The 17555-nt window shown below is 33.2% G+C and overlaps 1 protein-coding gene and 1 long non-coding RNA gene across 3 annotated transcripts in view; both read left to right on the forward strand.

Moving 5' to 3' along the window:
• The first annotated feature begins 1044 nt into the window (after positions 1-1044).
• Positions 1045-17555, forward strand: part of LOC134694709 (uncharacterized) — a 38121-nt gene continuing 21610 nt past the window's right edge. The window contains exons 1-3 of one of the 2 annotated variants that reach the window (XM_063555751.1): positions 1045-1180; positions 3514-3674; positions 6778-6953. In XM_063555751.1, the coding sequence (XP_063411821.1) occupies positions 3515-3674; positions 6778-6953 (336 nt within the window). In that variant the 5' untranslated portion in view covers positions 1045-1180; position 3514. The remainder of the gene's footprint in view (positions 1181-3513; positions 3675-6777; positions 6954-17555) is intronic. The other variant, XM_063555752.1, reaches the window with a different exon arrangement.
• On the forward strand, positions 12526-14173 carry LOC134695184 (uncharacterized). The gene is made up of 3 exons (XR_010102724.1): positions 12526-12745; positions 13359-13475; positions 13948-14173. It is a non-coding gene; the product is annotated as an uncharacterized LOC134695184 (long non-coding RNA).

The raw sequence follows: 17555 nt of genomic DNA on the forward strand, positions 1-17555 counted from the left end.
CTTAATTAACAAATTGACTGCCTTTTTTGAAGTCCTGCAATTCTAAATATTTTTCTTTTTTAAAACAATTTTTTTATAGAAAAATAAGTACCAAGCTTCCCTTTTTCGGAGTTAATTGTTTGATACTTCAGTTTATTCCAAAATGTGACATAACTTTTACATAGTTTATTTTTAACATACTGACATAAGGCAGCAACCATTTGGTTTTCTAGGGGGCCCCGGGGCTATGTTTTTTTTTTTGGAAAAAAGTTTGTTTCCAGGTTTGGGTGAGAAAAAAAAATTTGTTTTGGACCCTGAGAAAAAAAAATGTTTGTTTCACCCTCAGCTGCCACTATATGTAATGTTAAAAATGCGGGAAAAAAAAGTTTGCACAGAAAAATAAAACATAGCCCCCCCCCCCCCTCGGAAAATCAAATGGTTGCTGCCTAAAGAACCAATTGATTGGTCAAAATTTGGTAATTCAATTTCTCTCTGAATATAATCTATACTAGAATATCATGTATTTACATTAGAGCTATGTAACTGTTTACAACATATAAATGCATCAAATAATAATCCTTATTTCAAACGTTCCAGTCTATGACAATAATTTAACATTGATAAAATTATAGTAAAATACATAGGAAATCTACCAAGCTCTGACATTACAGCTGCAAGCCAGGTAATTTATTTTCAAACTACCAAAGAACAACAATTTATTTTTGTGATTATCAAGGCTGAGTTATTTATTTTCAAAATCCTCCTTTTAGAGTATTTAACCACAGTCGCTTGAATTTTAGTGATAAATGTATGAAATTTTTTTTTAAAAAATACTGTTATATGTATAATATACATATAACAGTATTTTTTTTAATTTTTTTTCATACATATATCACTAAAATTCAAGCGACTGTGATTTAACTTAAACTGGTCAGAATAAAGTCAGGGAAAGTTTTTAAAACCTTGCAATTGAATTTTACATTTTTTCTAATATCTTTCAAAATGTTAGCATGTTGCTTATTTCGAATTCAAAGAAAATCCATCTCGAATAAAAAAAAGTTTTCCTATCGGTCGGGATTTGTAGTCAGGGGATTGGTCAGGGCTTTAGGGTAACCCAAATTAATTCCCCGCCAAATTGAAACGTAAACAAGAAATTTTATCACGGACCCCGATTGTTATTTTCCGATTTTAAACAGCACACGTAAGTATTTTCTTTCTCTTATGTAGTCAGGCTGTATCATTTCTTATGTAGAAGTCTTTCAAGCTTTGTCCCACGGCCCCAGTTTGTCTGGCAAAACGGCCGATGGTCCTCACAGACGGAGTAAATTATCTCTCACTAGTTTTGGCCATGTACATTTACATAATAAATTTGAATTAAAAGTCTTTTTGATGTATTTTTTCTTTATTGTATATTTTGTATCTTTTAACAGTTGAAAAAATATGTTTCTAACACTTTAAGAATAGAAATGATGTTTTATTTTTGTTTAAAATAAATTGTCATTTTTATCATTTTATGACATGAATATATATGGTCAAATCATATGAATTCGTATGAATATTAAAATGGTCAGATCATATATTTTTATACTTCATATGAATTCGTTCTATGCATACTTTTTCAAGGAAATTGGAATGTCATAATCATGATGATAGTGGGTCTCAGTGGGGTCTAACAGGTCAGGAATAACCACCAATTGGTGGATTATACCTCAATTGACGTATAATCCACCAATTGAGGTATAATGGTATAGACCAATTGGTGTATAATTGTTTGTTTTTCAAAACAAATTATTCTACTAAAATGGAGCATTGTTTTCTTAAAACCATATTATGGTATGAAAACTTGTCAAACATTCCTAGTTTAGTATAGTGACATAACAGTTTCTTCTATTGTTATCTTGTCAATTCTTGATTGGCAAATTTACCTGTAATCACCTTTCAATGGACATCATTACTGTCTGCAGTCATGTGACCATGAGTACAACTCAAACAGGTGAATGGAGCTCTTTGTTAATACTTGACTTTCATGATAAAGAGTCAATCATGGTCAATAGTACAAATGTTTCAACAAAAGAATTGTTGTACTCATGCATTCTCAAGAGACGCAGCAGGCTTTGACTAAACTAAAACTTTTGGAAGACCCAATAAGGGTCATAAAATAGGTTGCAAGTTGCAAAATCATGCTCCTTTCTCACACTAGCATTTTATTACCAAAAAAATGCATTATACGTCAATTGGTCTATACCAATATACCTCAATTGGTGGATTATACGTCAATTGAGGTATAATCCACCAATTGGTGGTTATTCCTGACCTGTCTAAGGTTTAAGCAGGCTTGCCGATATTTTTGTAAGCATGACACGTGAAAGTCAAATTATTTTGCTGTGAAAACGAGAAATGAAGTCTAGCGGGACACAATAAATTACAAAAAAAAGAATTGCTTAGATACTTGATACTGGAATCTGACAAAACAGTACATCTACGTAACAACATAGAGCTATGTCGTCACTGGAAAAGGGTACTTCTGCCTACATGTATCACTCAAGTATAAAATTTTACTTTGACATCTTCCAACATGCTACAACATGACAAAACTTTGTTAATAACATTTAATAAAAACAGTTCCAAATTGTGCTCATAATTTATGTACAGGTGCTGGTTTAAACATCATCTATCTTTTGATTGTGTTGGTTAGCCACTACAGAGGAGCTCGGTTGGTTTGGTCTTGAAATCCTCACTGCTCTCAATCTCTAATAGCTCGTCTGGTAGTTTATTCCAGTCTCTAATGGTCCGAGGAAAAAAGCTGTAAATATCTTTGTTTGGCCTGATTTGTACATATCTTTAAGTATTCAGTTGATGGAGTCTTGAAGTTCCTCTTGGTTTTAAAAGGTGTGATGGAATTTGAATAGCAACCTTTCTATGGATGGCTTATGAAAGAGTGTTATATGTGCTATTTTTCTTCTGGTTTCTAAAGGTGTCAGGTTCAATTCTTCTAGAAGAGTTGTAACTGTTCCAGACTCTCTTGAGTAGTTGCTTTTGATAAAGTGTGCTGCACAGCACTGGACCATCTCAATCATTAGCAGGATCAGGGATCAGAACCCCCCAATGAGACCCCCATGACATGCATGATGCATTCTTAATTAACAGATTGAAAACCCACGAGACAAGGATAACCAGAACATAATTATAGTCCGCAAGTCAAATTTTTTTTAAATGTCACCTGGTCAAATTTAATCTTTACCCTTCAGTGCTAACATCTACAAGCACTTTGATTTTCTCAGGGGGCACTCTTAGTGCAATTGGCCATGCTGGCAGCACTTGAAGAGGCACTCTTAGGTTATGGTAAAATGACTATATGTTCACTTTAAAGGTACAAATATACATGTACCTCAATAAGGCACTGCATGCTACTGATAGTGATTTAATCGAGTTATGCATATAAATACTATTTTACATATGGATTTATAGTTTGTTTATACATGTTATATGTTAAATTAAGTGTATGTATAATGTCAGTCTGCCTTTTGTTTTCAGAATGGCGAGAAAAAGAAGAAAGCCGACTGTTTGCCAAACAAAGAAGTACTCTTACATGAACCAACAAAAGCTAGATATAATCAAAGAAAACCAACTTTCTTGCTCCAAACCAGCAGTTAATAAACATCATAAAGGGAATGAGAGATTATCTGAGAGTGAAGGTAAAGTTGGCAACTTCCTGTTTACCGAACACTTGCATATTTTTACACTATTAATATTACCCACTTGCGGCGGGGGCATCATCCGTGAGCTGTAGCTCGCAGTTTCACTTGTTTTGTCTGTTATATGGTCGGGTTGTTGTCTCTTTGACACATTTCCCATTTTCATTCAATTTTATTTTTAACAATGACATGACAAAAAAACAAAATACAATGAAAAGATAATTCACTGGCGCACAAAATAGAAAATAAAAAAGTAAAGACTATACAAGACAATTAGTTGCTCTTTAAGGGTAAACAGATCCTGCTTCACATATGGAGATGCTTTTAGAATTTTATAACTAAAAATGGGTCAATGTATTTGTTTTAATCTTTTCGATATATGAATTTATGATTTTTAGCTCACCTGGCCCGAATGTAAAGTTGGCAATGATATAAGTGGCTTAACACCATCTGTTAATACATGTAATACATGTATATAGTAGATAATATTCAGTATCAAGAATTTATACAAGGCCAACCTTAAAAATATGTTTGTTTGCAGTTTTCCGACTGTACCTTCAGACTGAAGGGTCGGTAGGTCAATGTAGGTAGGAAAAATATTTTATTTTATCTCACAGCCAAAATACAGTTTAAACAAGCAGTTAGGGCTATTCCATTTAAACATACATCAACCCCCAGGAAGGCACTATGACAATAGGGCAGCCACCCAGAGAAGCATTTTTACAAATTTTGAAGGATTGTCCTCATCAAAACTTTGAAAAGGGCACCCACCACTAGAAGTGGTTTCAAAATGCCTTCCTGGGGGTTGATCTATGTTTAAATGGAATAGCCCTTACACTAAACCAAGTTTCTTGAGATGAAAAAAAAAACTTTTTAAAACAACAAACACGCTGACATGCTGAAAACCAACATCAAATGAACAGACATTTTCAGATAAAAAACTTTTTAACCAAAACTGAAACTTTAACATAGTGCCATTATCCAATTTATGACATAAAATATGGTATAATTATTAAATACTGGAACACTTATAAACAAGGAATGTCATTATGACTAGAACTGTTTTAAAGAAATATATATTCAGACATGTATGCTTCTTGACTAGAATGTTTTCATGAGTAGAGTATTTTCATCAGAAAAAATGTATATATTATAGATTTATAAGACAGTTATTAAAGAGTGTATTTTTAATAAAAAAAAAAAAAACCATTGAATCTTCCTCAATTGAAAAAAAGGCAACTGGAAAAAAAAAGTATTCAGACATCCGACTGTTTACATATTTCTAACAATATTTAATTATATGTGATAAGGTTATAATTTTGCCAGGCTTTAATGAAAACCAAAGAAATCTAAAGTTTGGGTGAAATCCATAGCTCCCCATTAAAAGTAAATGGTCTGTACTGAAATGTTTTTAATGCATAAAAAAAATTGGCACTGAGCATAGCTCCTAAGGACATGTTTTAATTGAATTCACACAGGCCACACAGTTTGGGTATATTTAATATTGTAAGAAAGAGAATAATTGCAATGAGTGGGGCAGCCCCCCTTATCCTAAAGGAGCATACATGTACTCATTGCAATCGAAGATAGATTTAATATAGAGAGAGTATATTTATTTTTCAAGCTAACCATTCATTTTCTCTACATCTTTGTGTAGCTAGGGTTGCTTCTTATTGATTTGGCATGATCCATAACCATTAACATTTCAAATGAGCCCATCCTCCGTACAGGCGTGTTTACAGATATCCATGAAGATTTGAGTCACGGAGGAGTGGTTTCATCTTTGTCGTCTTCACAACGATTTGTAGAAAATATGCCAGACTTCAAGCTGCTGTCAAATTATTCAACCACTGAAATTGGTTCCATAAAGTCAGGCTCCATAGATTCTGAACCCGATTTGTTTGAGACAGAATGGTTATCGTGTCAGTTATGAATATCCGCTGCATCATCGTCAATGATATCATCACACATCATTACATGTGCCTGTATCTGTATAAACAGTTTACTAATAAACTTTTTTGTTTGTTATTCGTCTTAAAATTGACAAGAGACGACAGCGTAAAGTACTCCCCCGTGACTTCATGGATACCTGTAAACAATTTCCATGTGCTTTATCATTAAATGGTCACATGAACGCTTGACGAGAAGCTAAGAAAAACCGAACTTGAACACATAATTGACCCAGACTTTAAATCATTTCTGGAAAGGACACAAAGTTCCGGATCGCGTCAATAGAGGTATTAAAAAAAATTTCTTCAAATTTAAAGCAATAAAATTTCACAGTCGGGAGGATTTTCAAGGGTCGGTCGGTAAACTGCAAACAAACAATATTTTAATTTAAGCCCAAATGAACAGTCCAAATCAACATGTGCAATATGAGGTTATTAATAATGATTGATTTTCTTAGTATGTTAGTTGAGGACCTAATATAAAATTTAGAAGCTGTGAAACTGATCTCACCTTATCTGTGTTCCCGCTCTTATTCCTGATATTCATAAGGTGGCTCGGGACTATTTGACGGCGCATAATTTCAAGTATGAATTATAAAAGTATTTGTCGTAAATTGGATATAATTTTTAAAATATTTTGATTGATTTGAAATGTTAAATCATTGTAGTTATGTGACTAATAAAATGTTTTAGTTATTATCCATATTTTTTTAAGGGTCAATATGACATTTCACCCATTTTAACCATTTTCTCGCAAAATTTGGGTTTAAAGGCAAAATATTTATTTTTCCTTATCTGTGACGTATGTTTTTTATTTGCTCATTCTTTGAAGCTATATTTGAGCTTTTTATATTGCAGTTTTGGACCAAGTGTCATAGAAAGTTCTTTTGATATTCCGATAAAAATATTGTGCTTAAATGGAATGACCCCTATTTTTTTTTTCGACCAATGTAATTCACTTTGTGTAAAGAATAAAATAACAAAAAATACAGCACTTATGATAGAAACTTCAAATAAGCCCGAGCCACCTTAATCATATTAAATGGGGAGTGTAAGTCACTGTGACTCACATGGGAGATAACTCTGTAAGGGTTAACTTCCACTTAATGTTATGTTCAGAACTTCAGAAATTAATGATTATTTTACTTTTTCAGATGAGATGCCTTTAAATTATCCAACACGTCTGATGTGCAGAGGTAAAGTCAATGATAGCGGACTCTGTAATGAGGATGGAGAATACACTTGGAAGAATGGTAGAATTATACTCCAGCTTGTAAATGGATCATGGACAATCAGCGTAGAATATGAAGCTATACAGAAATATGTAGCAGTAGGTAGATTTTATGGCTTATACTATAGATATAAGAAGATGTGTTATGAGTGGCAATGAGACAACTCTCCATCCAAGTCACTTGGCTCACATCATACAGCAAGCTATAAAGGGCCCCAAAAAAAGACTAGTGTAAAACCATTCAAATGGGAAAAACCAACGGTCTAGATCTATATAAAAATAAAAACAAGTTGAGCTAAAGTTTTACAGTACCACCCATAGTCAACTCACTGTAATGGTTCAAAACATTCTCCCTTTTCTGAAACCAGGCCCGTAGCCAGGAATTTCCAAAGGGGGGTTCGTTGGACTCACAAACTCGACTTTAACAGTCACAAATCGAACAGAACATTGACTTTAACAGTGCTTATTTGTTTTCAGGGGGTATTATGAAAACCCCCCCTGGCTACGGGTATGGAAACAGTAGTATAACATCGCAACATAGAAAGACACACTATAAATAACAATTGGAATGACTTAACTCGTTCAAAAAACAAAGTAACACAAATAAACACACACTCATGACAATGAATGAACGAATGAATTTTGTTTTAAAAATAAGGGATGAATTATTAGAGTAAAACTAGAAATATAAAAATGCTGTGAAATGTTAAACATCTTTGAAAAAAATTATGTCATGCCATGCATATACATGATATAGTGTGTTATTTTCGTGGATGTAAAATTTTGCAATTTTCAGTAAATAATGTATACAAAATATTTTGGCAGTTATTATTTTGGCAAATTCAAAACTTTTATCGGGGTCGCCCCGATATTCCGACACCCCGTTAGTCCGACACCCCATTGGTCCGACACCCCACTAGTCCGACACCCCGTTAGTCCGACACTTTAAACAGATTATGTACTATATTTACCATGGTTTTTACGAGACCTTTAACATATTCAAACAAACGATATGCAAATGCTTGAAATACTGAACGGACGAAAACATAATAATTGCGAACTGCATTCGTACATTAAAAGATATACTGAGTGCCAATGAAAACGCAAAACTTGTTTTTCAAAAAAAACTTATAATTTTTTTAATTTTTTTATATTAGAACTTTGTATAGTTGGTTAAAATTACTTTTAAGACAATTGTCGACAACTTTACGGTTGACTGATTTTTGGAACAAATGCGAAGTAAGGGTTATTTTGAACGGACATAAACCGAGTCCACCACATTTCAACATACGCACCATTTTCACGGTTTTGTCATTTAAAGCTTGGCTAATGTCATGAATTTTCCCGCCCTTATTGTTCGGAAACTGCAATAAACATCTGAGTAAATGCCAGGACTTTCTGACAACCAGCGACATGCAGTTTTGGGCATGATCCAATGAAGCCTTTTACAGCATACAATTACGAGAAGACTGAAGTTGTAGCCTCTACAATAACCCAAATCTTCCACAAAATCAGCAAAAAATGAATAATTTAATGATAAGCCACATCCCGGGGTACAAAAAGCAAGAACCGCTCTGCCAGACCGATACATTTGGTCTTAAACATATCCGATATTGATTCTGATAGCTGTACAAAGGTCACGAGAGTTCAATGGTGGTCACGGTTGATCCTTTGGAGCAATTTCAGTAAAGCACCATTTGCGCAGAGATTTCAAAGAGCACTAAAGTCTTTGTTTAGAGACATCTTAACGGCCGTCAGGCGTAAACATCGAATTCTGTAGACCAAAAATCATTCATTATGTACCTAGAACCGTCAGTGGTGGTTACATAGACATTTGACACCCATCTTGGCCAAAAGTCATGTGTTTCGCCCGATTTTGGTCCGATCGAGCAAATTTTACATCAGATCAGACATGGTTTAGTCGATGAAAACCACCACCACTATCATAAAGTCAGCTTGAGTTTGCTTTGCGGGACAAGTGGATTAACATTCCTCGAGATCACATTAAACGTCCGAGATGATCAATTCCACGGCGCTGTCGAGATTGCGCTGCACAACGGGGTTGTAACATGTTTTGTGAGAACTGTGAGTTGATGATTCGACATTGGATTTTTCGTTTACCTATAGCGTCTGAAAGATGACAACGAAACATTTTTGTTTGATATCGATCTATTGTTAGAATGGTTAATTTACAAGAACAATTTAGTTTGAAAGATTATCATTTCTAATATAAATTTTATTTTTGAAAAATCAAGTGTTGCGTTTTCATTGGCACTCAGTATATTTAAAATTCAAACACTCAAACACTTGCTTACAGATCTGTTCCTAGTGTATATCATTGTTGTTGGGATGTACAAGTACCCGACCACGTCCACTTGTATTTTTGTCCATCTGATGAGTTAAGCCATTTTTAACTGATTCGTATAGTTTGTTCTTATGTTGTACTGTTATACCACTGTCCCAGGTTAGGTAAGGGTTGGGATCCCGCTAACATGTTTAATCCTGCAACGCGTTATGTATGTCGCGCCGTGGTTCAGTGGTTGTCGTTTGTTTATGTGTTACATATTTATTTTTCATTCATTTTTTTTTTATAAATAAGACCGTTAGTTTTCTCGTTTTATTTTTTTTTACATTTTCATTTTGGGGCCTTTTATTGCTGACTTTGCGGAATGGGCTTTGCTCATTGTTGAAGGCCGTACAGTGACCTATAGTTGTACATTTCTGTGTCATTTTGGTCTCTTTTGGAGAGTTGTTTCATTTGCAATCATATCACATCTATTTTTTATATATATATACGCGATTAAAACAACGTCATCACACAATTTTAGTGGAAACACGTTTCATTTCAGGGAATCAATAATCGCAGTTGACTTACAAATTCCTAAAAGGTGTTTCATTTATCCACTTGTTGAAGCCTATCTGAAAATTAGCAAAATTATACAAACTTTTAATTGAGGACCGCTGATTTGTTACAGTACTATCTTCTTATTTCTTAACTTTTACTTCAAATTATTCTATTTATGTTATCAAATACTAATTTCTTCTATTCAATGATACTCAATCTGTGTATTAAGCCCATCACAACAGAATTTTTTTGTCGTGGAAGATCTATAAAATAGTTGCCGTGGCACTGTCGTGCAAAATGTCAAAAAAATATCCCTAGTGTTCACATCAGCTACGACATGTCCACGACAGAGAAAAAAGAATTGTAACTGTACTGTCGTAGGTAAGCCGCAAGTCGGTCGTGCGACAGTCGTACGACAATCGTGAGTTGTTTAGGGCTATTTTTCAGAATTTCATGTCATGGAATGCGCGTGTTTCTGTCGTGTCACTGTCGTGCCATTTTTCAATACCTTTGCATATACACTTGCGGAATTTAATTTGGAGATTTTATTCTATCTTCGAAAATTCACACCGCCCAAAAAAACAACCCGGTATCCGTATATGATGCTATAAAGAGCTCCGTTTTGCATTCAATGACGTCAGTGTATGTACATGTAGATATTTGCACAGCAATACTTGTTTAATAAACAGCTGCGCCATGAGCGCATGATATGCCCGTCGTCTTGAAACTAATTAAAATGCAATTATCATAAATGATAGTTTCTGACATATGGCGCGACATGTGAGAACCCCCCTTTTTTCACAAAAAAAAATCAGTAACTAATAAAATTTTGAATCATCACCAAAAAGTTTACAGATCTTAACATTAATATTACTAAGAAGTGTATGAAGATATAAACAATTATCATAAATTGTTTTTGAGATACGGCACGACATGTGAATCCCCCTGCCCCCATTTTTTATGTTAAAAAAAAATCAATATCTCTATTTTGAATCAAAACCAAAAATTATATAGATCTTTAGATTAATCTAACTTAGAAGTGTGTAAAGTTTAAAGCAATAATCATACATCGCTTTTGAGATACGGCGCGACATGTGAGAACCCATCTCCCTTTTTTTTTACAAAATACTCAATCATGACTCTTAAATAAAATGTCGAATCATCATCAAAAAGTATACAGATCTTTACATTTATATAACTGAGAAGTGTGTGTAAAGTTATAAGCAATAATCAGAAATTGTTTTTGGAATAAGGTGCGACATAATCTCTTTGTTTTTAATTTTTTTTAAAACTCAATATCTCTATAAAAAAAATTGAATCAAAACCAAAAATGATACAGATTTTTAGATTAATATAACTGAGAAGTGTGTAAAGTTTTAAGCAATAATATATAAATAACACATAGCTGCGAGGGTGATAGATCAGATTGGTACCCCGAGAAAACATTGTCAACCGCGGCGAAGCCAAGGTTGACAATGCTTTTTCAAGGGGTACCAATCTGCTCTATCACCCTCTCAGCTATGTGTTATTTAATTTATTATACTGAACGTCCTACCATTTTTGTCTTTTACAGATTAATTTTATTTCAAAATGATTTTCTATGACGTCACGTACATACCAACGTTACGAGTATTAGAAAAAAACAACAAGATGTTTTTTATTTTATTTTGACAGTTAAATAATAAAATTTGACCCAAAACGTAAAACTTAAGCATTGTATTCATCTACTTGATGTAAATTCAATCCAGTGTCCTTTAAATTGTCGATTTTTGATTGGTTTAGACGAGAGGATAACATTAAAAAAAATTGTCACCCTCTCAGCTATGTGATAGAGTAAAATGACACCCTCGTATTAGCCAATCAAAATATGGCATTTTAACGTGAAGTATAATAATGAAAAATGGCTTTTGAGATGCGGCGGCATGTGAAAAAAACACACCCCAAATTTACACAGTTTACTCAAACATTTTTAATCACATTTTTATTAAAAAGTATGCAGATCGTTTGACCATCATAAGAAACGACTACATGTCTGTTAATATGTCTGTTAAGATTCATGAAATTTGGATGAGTCGTTCTCAAGTTACGGTGCGAAATGTTTAAGTCGGACAGACAGATGGACAGACGGACATTTGTATACCATAATACGTCCAGTCGACATTTTGACGGCCGTATACAAACAAATACAGAACTGCCATTACATCACTTCCAATATTTATGTAATATAGTACACTGTAAAAACAGCGTTTAGATTTTAAACGGATCTAAAACATGTTTAGGTCTAAACGTGTTTAAGAAAGCGTTTAGGATCTAAACGGATATTTATCTAAACACATAAAACCCTAAACGTGTTAAGAATTTAAACGTGTTGCAGGGTTATTATCAGTGAATGTTATCATTATGCTAAACATTAAATGGCATCTAAACACTTCTGAAACACTTTCCTAAACACCTAAACACTTTATAATATTTCAGTACTGGTTTCACCTCAAGTTGCGATGTTTCTACATATTCAAACATATTCTGTGAAACTATGATATCTTAGATGTCTTGAAATTAACATTATTTTCGAACTTTAGTCCAACGTATGCGGAGCTTCTTTATTAATGAGAACAAATCATATCATCTTCCCCAAATGAGTTTCCCTTTTTTGTGTTGTAAGATTATAAAATTACTTTCAATTATTTTCTTATAAGTTAAGCAATTAACTGTTTATACCAGAGACATATTATATAAAATAATCTTTTATAGTATTTACAAGGACTTATATATGTCCCTGGTATTTATAAGGAAGATGTGAGTGAATTTCTCTAATTTCCGGAGTCGTTGTCCGAATGTGGTCTTATATTAATTAACGAAAAGAGTTATCTATCGTTGTAATTTGATACCGACGCCTTCGGACCCGCCAAAGACAAACAACATTTAAAACAATGGATCATATCTATCAAGCATATATATCTTTTGACGATGCAACAGATACAGAACTTCATATTAGAATATTAAAGGAAATCAAAAGCCATCTTAACAGTTATAACAGCAGCGGAAGGTAAGCATATCCAGATTTCGTAAAAAGGGGGAGGGGCACAAACCATAATTTAACAGACTAATTAAAGGAATATGTGCGTTAAACTGTTAACCTATGCTATTTCAAGTCCACTATTGTGGTATGAATCATATAATATACACACATACTCAGTCGCAAGAACCAAGCATAAAATAAGAATGAGCTAGTTCGGAAATTTAAAATGAGATTGAATAGTCTAAAGTGTCACTGTACACAGGAACATATATGTTAGATATACTGATCCCTGCTATACACAATGTCATAAAAGCATAGTTTCAAGTATTCTATCTTTGCAAGGAATAAGTTCCCAATGGCTAATACTGCAACATCCTTTACACAAACACTGAAACTGAGACTACTATAACACATGTTATAGTAGTCTCAGACTGAAATTATAGTTTCACTTCACCTTGTCAAAGAAAAACAAAGAATACCAAAAGGACATTCAAACTCATTACTTGAAAATAAACTGACCACGTCATGACTAAAAAGTTGAAAATAAACTGAAATTCGAACTCCAATGTCAAAAATAAAGTGTCAAGTTGTTCTTTTTTATTTAAACCTATTATAATTATTTCTATGTATGCATTTATAGGACTGTGACACTGAAGTCGGAATGAAATTTTAAGAGCTAGAATAAATCCATACCATAGATGAAATTGAAGAACATATTAGGAAGAGAGAAAAGGATGACTTGATTTCAAGAGCAGATGTAAGTAAAAATATTAAAGTATATTATTAAGTTGCCAACAGAACTATAATATGATTGAAATAGTTATCAAAGGTACCAGGATTATAATTTAGTTTTGAAAAATGGAGGTTAAATCATTCTCTAATATGTATCCTGTTGAATAGGTAAGAAATGGTCAAATTACTCATAATATTACTATTAGGATAGAATAGGAAAACAGGCTGTAGTTCTCAGAAATCAAGGATTTTGTTTTATAATATAAAAAAAACTTGCATGCTTGTTTGCTCTATATATTGTTCCCTTTGATTTATTTGTCTTTTGATGTATACATTTGTACAAGGTGAAAAGTATTGTCTTTTTAACTACAATTTGTATTTTTCTTTTGTAAGAATTTTTTTCAAGAAGCTTGTTTAATGGTTTTTAATAATCATGATCTAAGAATAAGTGACTGTTGCATACAATTGTACATGAAGGTTTCATTTTTTCATTTCAGGATACAAAAGTTCACCTGACAACTGGAAAGAAACTGCACACCAAGAGCCTTTATCATTCAAAAGAAGATTGTTCCGCAGTGAAAAATTCCTGTATGATAGGAGATGGACTAACAATTTCTATTTGTTGAGGATAAAAATCATAAAATTTTATAATTGTATTTTTTGTTTGCATTTAGTGAGACTTAAAAATAAATTATTGAACTAATTTGAATAGATTGTATGTTATGTTTAAGACTAGATCAGAAAAAAACAAAAACAAAAGAACCAGAACGTTAAAAAAAATCAAACACTTGACTACATAAACAATCAAAAGGAACGGGAAAAAAAGTCATATTCCTGACTCGGTACAGGCTTTTCCTTTATAAATAATGGAGGATTAAACTTTGTCTAATTGTTTACAGACTTTACTGAACTTGGTCGTATTGTTTACAAACTTTTCTTTGGTCTCCAGGAAAAATAAAATGTGTAAACCTATTATTGTTAATATTATTATTATCATTACTGAAGTTTTCCAGCTTTAATATACTATATAGACAAGTCAAAATTTTTTATTATGGTAAAAATCATTGCAAGAACATGAAAGCAGAAATATTCACGTGTATTGTATATTCTACAATACAGTGTGGACTAATCAACCTGTAGTGCTGTACCACACAAGTAGTTCCTGTGAAATCAAAGTACTAGTAGGTTTACCGTTGGAAGGTCTAAACACCATATATTTCTAAACATATAACATCTAAACACTTGTTGAAATCTAAACACTTGTTAAAATCTAAACATGTTTAGATGCTAAACGCGTTTCAAAACGTAAACAGAAAAAGTGTTTAGGATCTAAACACTGTTTTTACAGTGTACGGTGACGGAATAGTAAAAAGGCGATTATTAGCAGAGTTTAATTTCACTTTAGGGTATACGGCTAAAAATTGATATACATCTAGAGAAATGATTTTACTTTAATTTTAGACTGGTCGTCAAAAAGTCGTACGGTGCAGTTTTTTTTAATTTGCCGTTTTGTTAGCAAACATGTCATAAAATGTGGACTCTACGAGGCATGTAATTTCGGCAATCTTTTTTTAAATCGTTGTCAAATATATGTATTCCGTATAGGATTTGAATAGCACATATAATATGTTATATATTAAGCAATAAAAGTAACATTATAAGTTTTTTGTTAAATAAATATTAAGTTACAAAGTTCTAAAACTTTGGACATTTTGTCGCTTCACCGTCTTTCAATACTTTGCAAGAACGCATGTATCGTTAAATTATGAACTTATCAATACAACGTAAAAATTCAGCAAATACTCTTTTCAGTGACATAATTTTTTATCATAGCAAATTTCACAAAAAGATGTAAAATAGCATGCAAAATATTCACTATCAAAATACAATCTTACTTAATTTTCTGGAAAGTCGTGTCAGGTACGGGTGATCCGATATTATAAACCTTATTGATTTTGAACTTCGAGCGCACCATATGCTCGATTACTTTATAGCAATTATCACTTGATATTACTTGTATTTGGTCAAAGACTTTAGTTTTTGGTTTCTTAGATATTTTTGTTTGTTGTTTGTTCCATTTTTTAGGTTGTGTTGATTAGGTTTTATTCTTTGAAGAGGAATATAAATTATTTAGTTGGAAGTTATTTTTAGAAATTGAGGTCTGGTCTAACTCCAAAAGATGGCACAACAGGGAAGTCCGTTGAAACTTGGCCCAAGTACTGCAAAGCGACTCAAACCAAGTTTAATATTAGAAAAATGTGTAATTTGCCTGAAAAGCAGTAATGAAACCGTAGTTTTATTTACACATAACAGTAAATCTCGGTTTTTTGCTGCAGCTGGTAAGCGTAGAGATGAGATTTACTTGAAATTGATTAGTGGATATGATTCATTCGATGATATACCGAATGACAGTTTGGAAATGGTTTATCATAAAAGTTGCTACAAGTCTTATACAAGTGAACACAACATTGCGGTGTTTATTAAGAGACAAGATGATGAAGTAGCGGAATGTTCAGTCGAGTCCAGTCCAGTCACGAGTATCTTAACTCGATCTATGTCTTCTCCTACCAATTGGAGTGCTTGTATATTTTGTAATAAGAAAAGCTACAAGCAAGACAAAAAACTTTTGAAAATTGAATCGGACGAAAGGGTTAGTCGTATAACAAACGCTGCAAACCATAACGGTGATTTAAACTTGCTGCATAAAATTAGTCAAGCCAATTTCAAAGAGCAAGCTTTTTACCATAACCAGTGCATAACAAAATATCTAACGTATTTAAAAAAAGATATTGAGGTCGTTGGTAACTCAACTTCAGAATGTGAATCCATAAATGCAGCTGCTTTTTCCAAATTAATCTCTTGCATAAATGATGATTTATTAAGGAATAAAAAGGCATTTATCTTATCCTCTTTAATTGAGAAGTTTGGTTCATACCTACCAGAAAATATGCCTACAAGCTGTACAACAAGGAAACTGCCATTACGGTGATTCTGTTATTATTCAATTACAACAAGGTCAGGTTAAGTCCAACATGATAATGAGTAGCTATATAACACTAGGGGATGCGATCAAAGCAGCCAGTAATTTGAAAACTGAGTTAAAATGGTCAAATGAAAAACAAACGAGACGTATTTATAGCGAACAAACGGATGACCAACTCCTTTATTCAGTAGCAAGTTTAATTCGGAGGGACATTGAAAAAGTCAGAATTTTTAAAGAAAACTACCCAACTTCAACAGAGGTATCATTCGAAAGTTCTTTACAGTCAATGCCCGCATATTTGGTTAAACTACTAAGTTGGATTACCGACGAAAAGGCCTTTAGCAATTGCACTGTTCCTTCTAATATCAAAACAGAAAGTGTGAGGAAATGTTTGGCTTTAACGGAATGTATTGTTGCAACTAGCCGCAATATCCTTACACCTTTTCATCTTGGTCTTGCAATTCAAGTTTACCACGAGTTTGGGTCGAAGCGCCTTATTGAAATTCTGAACGCGCATGGGTTTTGCGTTACCTATACCGAATTGCGGAGATACCTTACCAGTGTTGCAAACCATGAGATAAGTCGCATTAGTGGCGATCGATACATCCCAGGAGGTATTCGTCCCATTTCAGAAGGAGGTCGATTGATTCAAGAGGGTTCTGATAATATTTACATAAACGCCGAGACAATAGATGGAAAAAACACCTTCCATTCTCTAGCTAGGGCTGTATTTCAAATTAAATCAACTAGCGTTCATAGCTATGGTTCAGAACGAATTAAGCGAGGAATAGAGAGATCTTTGGCTATAGATGATACAACAGCATCATTGACCGATGCCATTCCTTATCTTAAACCAAAATGTAGGTCAGAACCTCCACGACGATCGGATGCTTTCGAAAAACTTCAATTATGTGATTATATTAAGAGTAATGATGTCGATCAGATATGGGTTTTCTCCAGACTTTTGTCAAGGGATGTTATAGAGTTCCCAATGGAAATAAAAGTGAATGAACAGAAGATTCCTTTTGGACAGGGTACAATTGTCTTTTGTCTAAAAAGGGCACCGATGTTACAGTTGTAGCATATCCTCCAATTATAGATTCTAAACCAAATGATATGGCC

The sequence above is a fragment of the Mytilus trossulus genome, chromosome 13 (assembly GCF_036588685.1).
Source record: "Mytilus trossulus isolate FHL-02 chromosome 13, PNRI_Mtr1.1.1.hap1, whole genome shotgun sequence".
NCBI classification, from domain to species: Eukaryota; Metazoa; Mollusca; class Bivalvia; order Mytilida; family Mytilidae; genus Mytilus; species Mytilus trossulus.